We start from the raw sequence: 12,807 nt of genomic DNA, 5'->3' as shown, positions 1-12,807 counted from the left end.
CTAGACAGCACATCTGGCATATGTAGACGGTTATATCTAGCTAATTGCATTGTTAAGATATTTAGGTGCTTTGACTGCCTTCAATTTTTTAATTACACCAGACAGCTATGTAAATATCTCCATAGATGCTTTATGGCGATTCTTAACTCCAAGACCTTCAGTGATTAGCTCAATTTAAGAAACGCTGACTTGACTGATCTGTGCAGTATAACAGTATAACAATAAAGTATAATTTTATAGCAATATAATAGTATAACAAAGAATATATATATTAGTCTCCTTCTTTCCTAAAATAGACTTCCGTCTAGTTCTTTCCTATTTCTCAATATGTTTGCAAACCCAATGAGTATTACATCATATGAGTTTCCCCTCCGACTCTTTCATAATTCCATCTGCCATATCTAAAGAGTCTAGGAAATATTTTCCATCTCTTAAGATCCACTTCCATTAAAAGAGCATTCAATCCACTTCAAATAAAAACTCACATGAAAATTTCATTTGATTTTTCATAAAATTTCATTTTATATTTTCATTAGATGCAAATACTTAGATGACTAATAGGACAGCATTTGAAGTAGGCCCCGCCGCCGGGCCGCTGGCTAATAAGAGATAGAGCCTGGGCACTGGCGGGGCATACTTCGACCACTTAAGCGATTAAGCAAATGCATTTAGGGCTACGACTTAAGACTAGGTAACTCTATATATATCTGTGTATTTATATATGTATATGTATGCTATATATACTAGGTATATTTACAACCTTAGGGTATTTCGGTTCAGTGTGTGGGGTTTTTTTTTTAGGAGAGCAACGCCATGGCGCGTGCGAGACGCACACGGAAATCACGATAGAGCATCTTGCCGCCGACGGGCACACGACACAGATACATATCCATGCTCATCAGGCAGAGGGCTTTGCCGTTCATTGGGAACTTCTGCGGCAGCTCGGGCGTTACTTCGAGTCCCTCCGATACGGTCATATTGATCAGCCATTTCCACACATCGGCACGTGTCCAATCACGCGGATCCAATGGCAAACCATCGGAGCCCATGGGATATGGCAGACTGTTCTTATGATGTTGAATGCTGCTGTTGTTGTTGTTGTTGCTGCTGTTGTTGCTGTTGTTGTTGTTGCTGCTGTTGTTATTGTTGTTGATGTCATCGGACCTGAGCAAAGTCTTGTCCAACATTTGTAGGTAGGGATGATGACGCTTGCTGTTCGCCCACAGCTGCTGCAGCTGATCTTGGCCGGCGTTGACCTGGGACAGATCCAATGGCGGCACGCGTCCGGCATATTTCGGGTAACTGGCCTCCAATTGCATCGTGAAGCAGTGAGCTGCAAATGACAGATAGAAATGACGCTGATTAATGGAAGTGATTCATTACCAGAGAGGGGCACAAGAAGGAACTGTGTGACTGTGTGTGTGTGTGTGTGTGGTTGTTTGCGGACTAAAGTCAAGTGGCGGAAATGCTTTCACAACCGGACAATTGTTTAATCGTATCAACGGCAACAATAATACGCCAACACCGGATTGTACGTGCAGTAAACAAACAAAGAGCCTCCAAGCTTAGTCACCAGGTTTGTGGGCTTTAGAGATAATGCTAAATAAATGTGACCTAAATTTTATACAAAATCCAAGTGTCACACAAAATAAATTGCAAGAACCATATGCTGTTCCCGATATTTTCGCAATTGAAAAAATAATTCATGTCAACTGTTAGACAGCTAGCATAATCCTGCTATACATATTAACAGCGCTGTTAAGTAAGAGTATTCAAATTTCGCCGTGCGTTATCTGTTGTTATGCTTTCAGTGATGTTTTATATTTTTATTTTTGTTATTCTACCGCAAAATTAAATCTGACCTTGTTGCCATTGAAATAATAAGACACAAATGGTCTGTATAAACGATCGCATGTACATACATATGTGGGGCGGATCAGAGAGGGGCGGGTCACACGCGAAAGGAAGCGCTGAGCAATCATTACGCTGTTGTCATATCGATGCAACAACAAGAACAACAGCTACAATGAGGCGAAAATAATAGTCGCCCCAACGGTAGGAACAACAGCAGCAGCTGCTGTTATTAACCATGACCACATTTTAATAAATGGCCCACATTTGTATGGCTGACAATTATATGATGGCTCAGTGGTTTGCTCAATTGTGTTGGCCGACATAGAAAGGCAAGTGCCAAACCGGAATCGCATCGATTACGATAATAATCAGAAACTATGCGGCAAGCGGAAGCAATTAGCAAACGCGGTAGCAGCGGTAACGGCAGAGGCAGAGGCAGCGGTAGCGGTAGCGGCGAATTGCCAACTTGCGAACGAGCTGATCAAAACAAAAAGCGACAAAACTCTAAAGACGGCGAGCATGGGCAATCAGAATGGCAAATGCGAATGGGCATGGAAATGAAAATGGCAATGACAAGCAAAACATCCGCCGGCGCAAAGCTAAAGCTAAAGCCAATGTTAAAAGGTGTACGACGCGCACGCGTGTGTGTATGTGTGAGTGTGAGGAAGGGAACGGAAGCCGCGGGCGTTACGGCGACCACCGCCATCCGAGATTTCATTTCACACAGCGCATCCAAAATAGGGGGAAGCCAACTGTGGCAGAACCCTTTCGTATTGGCCCATTTGTCATTTGCCTGTGTTAATAGTTTTCCGGAACCCGTTTCAAGTGCTTCCGTCCAAGGAAGTGCGTAAAAGCCAGCTGAAATTCGCCAAGGAATCGAACTTTGAAGCCGCAATTTTAATTAAACGTGTGTGTGTGTGTGTGTGTGTGTGTGTGCGTGCGCGGCGCGATAATTCCCACGGACACCGAATTCGAATTCGAATGAATCAACAAATATTGTATGAAAGAGAAAAAAAAAACAGCTCTGAAAACTCTTTTTCGTTGTTCTCTTTGTTTGCCGGCCAGGAAGCCACACACAATGCCCGCCGAACCACTTGTTGGGATATGTACAGAAAATATTTGTTTATTTATGTTTTGTCTGTGATGTGGGGAAATGTTGAGCAAACTAAGTTATTAACATATAAATTGGGCATTCCAGAATGCCGTCTTTCTGTCAAAGCCCTGGCCTAAGCTAATGCAACGAAGAATGCATGAATCAGTATATACATACATATGTGTGTCGGTGTGTCTGCTGCCTTGGTGACTCAGGCTACAGCGGATGCCATAAACATGCCCAAGTTTGTCCAAGACGACGCTTTAAATGCACTTTATATTATTTAATGTGCTTTATTAGCACCTGAGTGCAGGCATATCATTAGCAGCAACTGTCGATAAGCAGTTTCGATAAACGATCAACAATCATTTACATATCAAATGTGACCGCACCACAGGCGATGCACACAGCGGGCGCTCTAAATTAGACAATTATAACAGTTTGAATTTTGTGTGTTGGAGACCACCTCATGAGGCAATTTCCGGCGACTATATTTACAGATTTCCCACAGCGCAAAGGGAGACGTACAGATAAATTGATTATTAAAGCTGTCGGCAATTGAGGGGGCGTGTTAATGCAGGACTGAGTGCAATATGCAATTACTCAATAGGTAATGCCAGGTTTTAAGCTAATTGCAGCTGGCTCGATTGCACTGCGCAATTACTCCATGGGCGATGTTGCACAGGGCTATGCAGCAGGATCGATAGCGCACAAACCAATTACTCAATAGATAATGCTGCATATGTCACACGTCTGCTGAGCTTCCGTTGTGACAAGGGCCAAAATTATCATTAACCCACACATCGATCAAATTGTCTATGTACATACATATGTATGTATATTTTTGTTTTCGTTTGTTAATTTGTCAACATTGACTTTCCTTTTTGGTTTAGCTACACGCAAAACGCGCGCTGAGCACGCGTCGTCGTCTGCCCTTAGCTCAGGGTCTGTCACTTCCACGGGTAGGAAATGGTTTTCTGTTACTAGTTGGAGTCAATGACAGGAAGTCTGTGCAATGTGCGCATATCCGCCTCCGCCCGCGCACAGGATGCACAAAAGGAAACTCTGACACACACAAGCTGAACAAATGTGCGATATGCCATACACATGCATACTCTCAAACACACACACACACATATGGAAATGCATTTACGCCAGTTTTAATTACGTTGACGTCTGCACTTTGCACTGTCGTTTGTTGTTCTTGTTCCTGTTGTGTTGTTGCTGCTGTTGTTGCTACTTAGTGCCAGCTACTATATAAACACTGACACACTCACCCATACACTCGCTGCTTCTTCTGACAGCAACAGCAGCAACAACAACAACGAAAACGACGAAACGTAAAATCGTAATTTGAAGTTCGTAAAAATGACGCGTTTCCTGTCATTTGGCGAGCACTTTAAGTGCGTAATTTGCTCCCCACACACACACACACACACACACACACGTCGGTTCTACACTTAAATCTTTGCTGTGTATTTGTCTGTTGACGCCTCCCATCTTTATCTGCAGGTCGCTTCCGTTTTTTGAAGAACTCATCTACCGCGAACTTTTTTTTTTCGCCGGGCATCACAAATCTTTTGCACAATTTCGCATATAGATTTTGTATACCCTGTAGACAAGATACCATCATATGATGAGACAGACTTTATTGTAGACTATTTGAATCACGTCTTATCTGCATACATACATATGTTTGCATATTCAAATTTAGTATTTATTCTAGTATCTAGCAGAAGTAGTAATTTTGTCTAATTACTCAAAAGGTAATGTCTGGTTTCTAGTATTTATTGCCCCAAGGTGAATTCATATTTTGATCTTTATACACACACATATATTGTTTTGTATAGGGTATTTTTCGATCGTCCCGCACATGCACTCTGTTGCTCTCTCTGCAATATTCTTTCGCTTGGTTTACATATCAAATGTCTGACAAATAGCAAACACAGCAAACTATGTAAATTTTGTTTTGCCTAGCTGCCATTAATTTGATTACAATTTGAACGCGCACGAATCCTAAGCTCTAGCTGTAGCTGTGGCTGTTACTGTATGTATATGTGTGTATCTGTATCTGCGAATGTGTATGTATCTCATAGATACACTTGCGCATGTCTAAATTATGCGCTTCCTCCTAAGTCAATTTGCTGTTGTTTTTCTTCTTCTATCTGTTGCTTATATTTTTGAGAGGTTCTCAAATTAAGTTAAATTTCCAGCTGAGGAGTTTTGAGCTGTTGACGTGAGAAAGGTTTTAGAGGAAGGGCGGAGAGAGAGAGAGAGGGAGGGAGAGACTACAAATTCAAGGCAAATAAACTTGCTCATTCACAAATATTGTATATGTATGTATATTTTACAGAGTGCATGCAACAACAACAATTATAGACAGCAGCAGACGACAGATGATAATCGGCTGAATATTGTTAAAAATAAACAAATTTTTGTTGCTGTTTTTCGCCAGCCAAGCAACAACAACAAAACCGGATTCCTATATATGTATGTGTATATTTATACATGTTTGCTGATATTACAAATCATGTAACGCTGTCGCTGTCGGCGTCTGCGTCTGCGTCGACATCGACATCGGCGTCTGCCTGACGTCTGCAAAAGCGCAGCAATACACTGGGCATCGGGGGGACTGTAGCCAGTGGATGGGGGGAGGGGGAGGGTCACATAGGGAGCACATTGAAATGTTGGAGCTGCGCCCATCGCATAGCCATTCATCATTTTCATTTGGGACGCGGGACGCACGTTGATGGACGGATGTGTGACGACTTTTCCTCGTTTAAAAATAAAGCAAATGGCGCCAAATGCAATTGGTTGGGGTGGCAACGAGAGCGGAGTGGGGCGGGGTGGGGTGCTTAGTCTGTGCTGTAAATATTTAGTTGGAAATTAAATGAAAACAGAACGTAAGGCAAATGCTTTGATGATGACGAGTCGGCGACGGCGACGTCGTCTGACAGACGTTGAACATTTCACGCCCCACACGTGTCGCTGGCAATGTAGCGTGGCATGCAACAAGGCAACCAGGCAACCGGGCAACTAGGCGGCTGCTGCGTGGCGCGACACGCGCCACAGCGGAGCAGAGACACGACAAGCCCAACGAGCGACCAACTTGACGGAGGTGATGCGACTGCAACTCAGGTGGGATTTACCGTAGCAGCTAAGCAGGAAATGCGCAAACGAATGCTTATCGCAAATCAAAATTTCTGCTTTTGCTGGGAATTTCACTTGGTTCTTATCTAAGCAATTGCATTGACAGGTAATTTGACACATCCATAAAGTGCGCAAGCGATTTCCTTTAGTGGGTCAACAACGCGAATGAATCAGAGCAGCGTAGTGAAAGAGAGGGAGATGTATAAAGGGGAGAGAGACAGCGCTTGAGTGCGATTGCAATGGCATTTAATTAAGTGTTTTTGATCGATTTTTTATTATATATATATGATTTAGTTTAGTTGGCAACTTTCAGCATTCTTTATCATATTTCCTATCAAGCTCTAAAGTTAGAGAATTCAAATATTCTATGTAACTTCTTATCAGGCAAACATTTATTTAATGACTTTTTATCTGTTGAAACTGGTTTGATATTGATAACTTCTTCTTCTTCTCACTTCTCACTTCAATATGTATTATATCGCTATAATATTTCCCTAGTATTAATAGATCTTCTTTAGCATAACTCGCGAACTATAAGAGCTATGGAGCTGAGATTTCATCTACTCCACTAGAGTTACTAGACATTTCAATATTTCTATATCAAATATTTTCCTTTAGGGTATTTCCTAACCGTTCCTCCACTTTCTGCATTCAATTTTATTGCTGCTGCTGTGTGGCCAGGTGCGTTTTTGATATGTGTGGCAACAGCAGAGCGGCAGCAGCTGCAAAGATTACAAAGAGCCGACTGCCACAATAGTTTCAACGTTCTCTCTCCACTTGGGACACATCCTTTGCGCATGCGCGCGCATTCACAATATGCGGGCTGCACAGGCTAACAAAGCGCCCAAAATGCAGCCAGCTCTGACTCTCTTTCTCTCTCTCTCTCGCTCGCTCGCTCTCTCTCCCTCTCTCTAGCTCGCTTGACTGAAGTTGATTCTACTGGTTTCTTATTATTATTTTTATACACTTTTTGCAGCTGCCGTCTTGGCATTTCGAGTGTGTCGCTTTGTCTTGCGGTTGCCGCTGCCCCGCCCCGCCCAGCCCCGCCCCGTAACTGCTTGCCGCTTTGACAATTCTGTTGTTAGGTTTAGTTTTGCTTCTGCACAGCCAACTATGAATGCGGTCATGGCAACTGCACATTCAGTCTAAAAGCAAGCAAGCAAAGAAAAATTAACTGTGAACGGTCTTCGAGAAGGGCTAGCGCTAAAAACCTGGCTTATAACTGTAGTTCGCACAAGAATTGGCAACAATGTACAAAGAGATTGCGTTTAAACGTGCTCAAATTTCATCTAAAGGCAGTACTCTCAACTTTTGCTATAATAATATAATACTATTATGGCATAGGAACTGTTGTTCCACATGGCAGCTATACAATGGGTGTGGCAAGAAGAAGAAGCCGTTAGAAGTCTTTGCGTAAAGTGAAGAAGTCCTTGTTATATGAGTATATATATTTTGGTATAGACACTTGTCTTTTCTATGAAAAGAATAGAACTAAAGATTCTCATTGCTTTCCCATAGATCGTAACCAAAGTATTTCATTAATGAAATCTTTCTGGTAGGAACTTATATACATATATACTGGAGTGTATGCATATTTAGAGTCTCTATATATGTAGAGTTATATATGATCTATGTGCTCTACTTATCAATCTTGATACATGTTGCTTTAACATTTTCCTATCTTTGCAGACTTCGCTTCTCTGAACTTTTCTTTCCCTTATTCTCATGCCTTTACCTTCTCCCACTGTTCCTCTCGCCTTTTTCATAGATCTCTTACATCGTATAGCCGGTATACCCCTGAGTAGTCTCAGTCTTTACACACATATTGTGCTCTTGAAAGCCCACGATCTTAGCTCAAGGCTAGATTGATTGTCTCTTGCCTTCGAGGCTGACCTATAGCTTATTAATTGAACATAATAAAAAGCGCTGGCACTTTCAATTTTTGTTGAACAAATCTATTTTTCTCGCTCTCTCTCCCTCTCTCTCTCTCTCTCTCTCTCTCTCTCCCTCTCTCTCTCCCTCTCTCTCTCTCTCTGTTAGCTTATGTTAATTTAAAATAATCTTTGTGTTGGCAATATAAATATATATGTATATTATACACCTATATACCTATATATGCTCACCATTTAGAGGTCAATTAGCGCGAAGAAAAGACAAAACACAAAACGAAACTGTGCCCACAAGGAAAAAGGTCTAAAATTAATTACGGCATTCCTCAACATGTCAAACAAGACGTTTACACTAAACACACACACACACACGCACAAATAAGAGAGACCTACAAAAATCAACAACAACAATAAAAAAACTGTTGTTAATGAGAGCAACAATTTAGGCTGTTTAATGAGCGACAGCTTTGCTTGGAAACAGAAAACTATATTAGCCGGCTTTGTGCGGGTCAAATCAATAATATGTTGAGCATGCGGGTGTGAAAAATGGAGAAAATGCTCTGGGCTTGAAGTCGCATAACATCCGGCTTTTATGAATTCCCTAAACTTGCACGACTTTTCCGGTTTTATATAGGAATGAAACTCTCTAAATAGATTCAGCTAAGTTCTTGGGGCTTAAGAGGTTTACTGATTGATGCAGCCTATAGTTAAGGCTACCGGTGAATCTGTCTATCTATCAATTAGTTTATTATAGACTTTAATGTCCCCATCAGTCAAGCAGCACTAGTTGTATAAGTCTATAGATAAAGCTCAGCGAACTCAGATTGATTGACTGATTTATAGTTTCGGCACAGCAAACATTTTCGGAAAAACTTCTCTGCACATAAGTTTTGCCTGAATGTGGGCTAAGTGAGAGTTATCCCTCAGTCAGTCCATTGAGTTTCATCAGACCTTTATCAATCAGTCGATCCAGTCATGTTTTAGTATGCCTAAGGAGATATTGCTGCTTACCTAGTTAAAAGTTAATCCAAAATTTGCTAGGGCTGCTTGCAGTTGTAAGGCGCCGACAATATCCGTTTCGATATATCTATATATATATATGCAGATATACGTGCTTATTTGTAATTTGTTTATGAATTTCTTTTATTTGCGTTTTGTTTATGGAACTTCCTGCGCGGAATTGCGAATGCAATTTCAGTCGTTGTCGCTCGAAATTTTTACTATATATACATATACATATGTATATGTATATGTAGATATTTCCAAAAGATATATGTATATATGTGTGTATATCTTTGTTGTTTTCTTTTGCTGGTTTTCGCGAAAATAGAAATTGCACTTGTTCGCTTTCGCTTTAGCTTTTTCTTTTTGCTTGTCTCTCGTATCTGCTCGTCGATTTTCACTGGAGGCGGGGCCGGACTGGACGGGAGGGCGGCAGCTGAAGCTATTTGTCAGATTTTCACAATTTGCGCAAAATATCTATCTCACAATTACAACAACAACAACAACAAGATTTACAAAGCAGCTGTCGCTGAGCTACTTTTCTATCGGCTCGTGTTTCGAAAGTTTTGTTGCTGTTTTTTTTTTGTTTTTTTTTTTCAAATTGTTGCAACTTTTTTCGAGTTTCTTTAATTTGTTTTTTTTTTTTCTTTTGTTCACTTAACACCAAATTCCAGTTTGCAGCTGCAATTCGCTTATTGTTGTTATTGCGTACGAGTCTCTGCGTATTCCAGCTAGTTGTTGTTTTTGTATCTGTCGGATGCGTGTATCTGTGTGCTGCTGCTTGTGCTTGCCTGCGAGCTGCTCCGCTTCTGTGTTCTGTTCACGCGCACTTCACGTTCTCAACTGATTGCGATCGTCGCTGTGCAGCGGGTTTTGTTGCCTCCGCCGAGGCACGAGCCCGCTCTCTGTCTCTTTACACACACACACACACACACACACGCACACACACACCGTCTTTCGCCCGTCAGATAACCACTGCTGCCAATTCAGCTTTTTTCCCGTCAAATCTGGCTTTTTCCGAAGACAAATTGCGGGAAATATTTAAGAATTGCGGGAAGCGGGAATTCTGGCTTTTTTTGAAAATGAATTAGGCTTTTTTCGATTTTTTTTAATACTTCGATTTTTTTTAATACTGAAAACATGTACTTTGTATTAAATATTGTATATATTTTTTGTATATATCGAATGCTAATTGCCTTAGCCTAATATGTATATCGTTCGGATATGTAGCACTAACACACACTTAAGCTAAGTCTTGCACAAACCTCTGCGCGCACCATGGTTAACATGGCGGTTGCCACTTGTAAGAAAAGAGCATGTAGAATCCGATATGTACAAAGGGTATGATTTTGAAAAGAAAATCAAGTCTTTAAATATCGATGCAGGCCTCGAACAAGAAATTCGTGCTCGCTGCTCTTCTTTTGTTATTGAACTTATCAAGCAGCTAAAGCAGAGGTAACCAATTTTTCTGATTCTTCTACCGACCGTTAAATAATTTTGATTTTATCTGCAGTCTCCCCGACAATTTTAAAATCTTAAAAAACATTGACGTTTTTTCCGTTGATAAAATTGTGTCAACTAAAAAAAAAGTAATTACAGAATTGTTGGAACACCTCCAAGTAGACAGAATAGCCGACATTGAGCGGCAGTACTATGATATTAATCTAGTTACGTGGGAAAACGTTAATGACAGCTCCGAATTTTGGAATGAAGTCTCCAATTACAAGGATTCTGGCGGCAACCGCCGATTCCTTGACTTGGCAGCTGTTGCCCTGCAAATGTTTTCATTACCATGGTCCAACGCGGAGGTGGAACGCGTATTTAGCCAGCTTAACTTGGTAAAGTCCAAGTTAAGGAACTCAATGAGCCTAAGCACAATAAACAGTATTCTTAGCATAAGGTAATATTTTATTGAGAGTGAAAAGATGATACCGATATATATATTACTTTTTTATTTAATATAACACACAGATATGGTTTGCGAAGACTGGGCAAATGCTGCTATGAATACAAAGTTCCTTCAAATTATCTTCGCATGATAGGTACTAACAGGTCGTACGATTCTGAAACCGATGCTAGTCGCGAAGAATTAGATAGCATGCTAAAAATCTTGTAAATTAAAAAAAAAAAAAAAAAAACAATCAAACTATAATAACCGCTTTTTTTTAGGCTTTTTTGTAAAAATTTTCAGCTTTTTTTTCCGTTTCTTCCATCTAAAAACAGCTTTTTATTCTGGTAAAAAGTTGGCAGCACTGCAGATAACCGCTCTCCGCTCTCTGGGACAGCGAGCAGCGCGCTCTGTTACACTGGCAAAATTTTCAAAATACGTTGTGCAAAGAAAAAATTTATTCAGAAAAAATCGTAGCTAAAAAAATAAAATACTTTTTATCTGCTTAAGGAAAAATATAATAATATTTTCTTTATATAAATAATTTATTGAATTAATGAATTAAGTTTAATACATTTAATACATAACACATTTAAATGTTTTATTTTTTAAGAATTTATTATTGTAATTATTTATTTTATAAATATCTCTTTATATTCTGTATTTATTATTTATGTATATTTAATAATTTATAATATTATTTATTGATTTCTAAATAAATTTCTTTTTCATTATTTATATAATATTGTACTTTATTTATGTATTTACCATTTTATTTTTATGTCGCAGTGCATTTACTCTTAGCTCTATTGATAAGACGCTTACCTGACAGCAGTGGACAAATTTTTAGTGCCATTGTGCTAGAGCGGCGCACATTTTTTTCATACACTCGCAGAGCCTAGAGCTCTCATTGTTTAGCATTAAATCGATTAACACATGGATCGCTGGTTCAACAAAATAAAGTTGTGCATTGGCAACAATAATACAACCCTAGCAGATTGAGATACAAAATCGTACTCATGGACAATCGATTTTTAGAGCAGTTAAGATTTGCAGACAATTGGTTTTAGAGTTTTGTTCTTTAGGGATTAGGGACATATTAAAGAAATGTTATCTTAATAGCAGGAGTTGTAGAAATTATGTAGATAAAACCTTCTGTTTGATTTTGATTTAATGGGATTTTAAAAGTTGAAAGATAGTTTTAGGAACTATAATAAAGGACTAAGACTGAGATAGTATAAGTATAATGATTCCTCTACTACAGCTATATGTCAACCAGGGCCAATAGATACATCCATTAGTTTGCACTACCAACGGTCTGTACCCGAATTCTCTTTCAGCTGCTATTCGAACTTCGAACTATTAATCTCTCTTCAGTTTTCCTGTTCCTCCGACGCTGACAGACTTCAATTTATCAATTAAATTCTTCATTGTAATATCTTGTTCATGTACATATTAATAAACGATTTCAGTAGGCAACAAATTCGATGGCCATCACGTGCCACATGCATTAGAAATATATACACACACACATATATACGTTTGTGTGTTGACTAATTATGCTGCCTAGACGACGTTCTGTAATTACAGGAAATCCTTTTGCCTCCACGGCCTCCATAGAACATTTGAATGCGCGCTTTGCGGTGTCGACTTCCTTTTCAAACTGACAGCCAAACGAATTGAAACGACGAACATGGAATGGAAAAAGGATCATTCGGGTGGTATTTCAATTTGATCCTGCATGTTAGGGCATGTGTTAGAGCTGCGCATGTGTTTTGGGCCAGCTAAGTGCCAGAATCCTTTCATTGAATCTATAGGCAAGCGTGAAGTGGAATACTCGAGTTACGCGGCCTTTTGGCTTGCCGTTCACTTCATTGGAATAACCAATGCCCGAGACGCGCCCCCTTGTCGAGGCACGAGGACGCGCGTCC

At 40.0% G+C, this 12,807-nt stretch overlaps 1 protein-coding gene across 3 annotated transcripts; it reads right to left on the bottom strand.

Moving 5' to 3' along the window:
* Positions 1–492: 492 nt before the first annotated feature.
* On the bottom strand, positions 493–9,830 carry edl (ETS-domain lacking). 3 transcript variants are annotated; one of them, XM_018105355.3, is made up of 2 exons: positions 8,998–9,830; positions 493–1,333 (listed from the first exon to the last, which is right to left on the bottom strand). In XM_018105355.3, the coding sequence occupies exon 2, from the start codon at positions 1,317–1,319 to the stop codon at positions 798–800; it is 522 nt and encodes a 173-aa protein (XP_017960844.1). In that variant the 5' UTR covers positions 1,320–1,333; positions 8,998–9,830; the 3' UTR covers positions 493–797. The 3 variants fall into 3 exon arrangements, with proteins under 3 accessions (XP_017960844.1, XP_089117420.1, XP_089117421.1); XM_089261294.1 differs by lacking the exon at positions 8,998–9,830 and adding an exon at positions 4,225–4,586; XM_089261295.1 differs by lacking the exon at positions 8,998–9,830 and adding an exon at positions 1,574–1,594.
* Positions 9,831–12,807: the final 2,977 nt, after the last annotated feature.

This window comes from Drosophila navojoa, chromosome 5, assembly GCF_054131105.1.
Source record: "Drosophila navojoa isolate 15081-1374.11 chromosome 5, UAZ_NAV_1.0, whole genome shotgun sequence".
Classification (NCBI taxonomy): Eukaryota; Metazoa; Arthropoda; class Insecta; order Diptera; family Drosophilidae; genus Drosophila; species Drosophila navojoa.
This window is presented reverse-complemented; position numbering and strand designations above follow the sequence as displayed.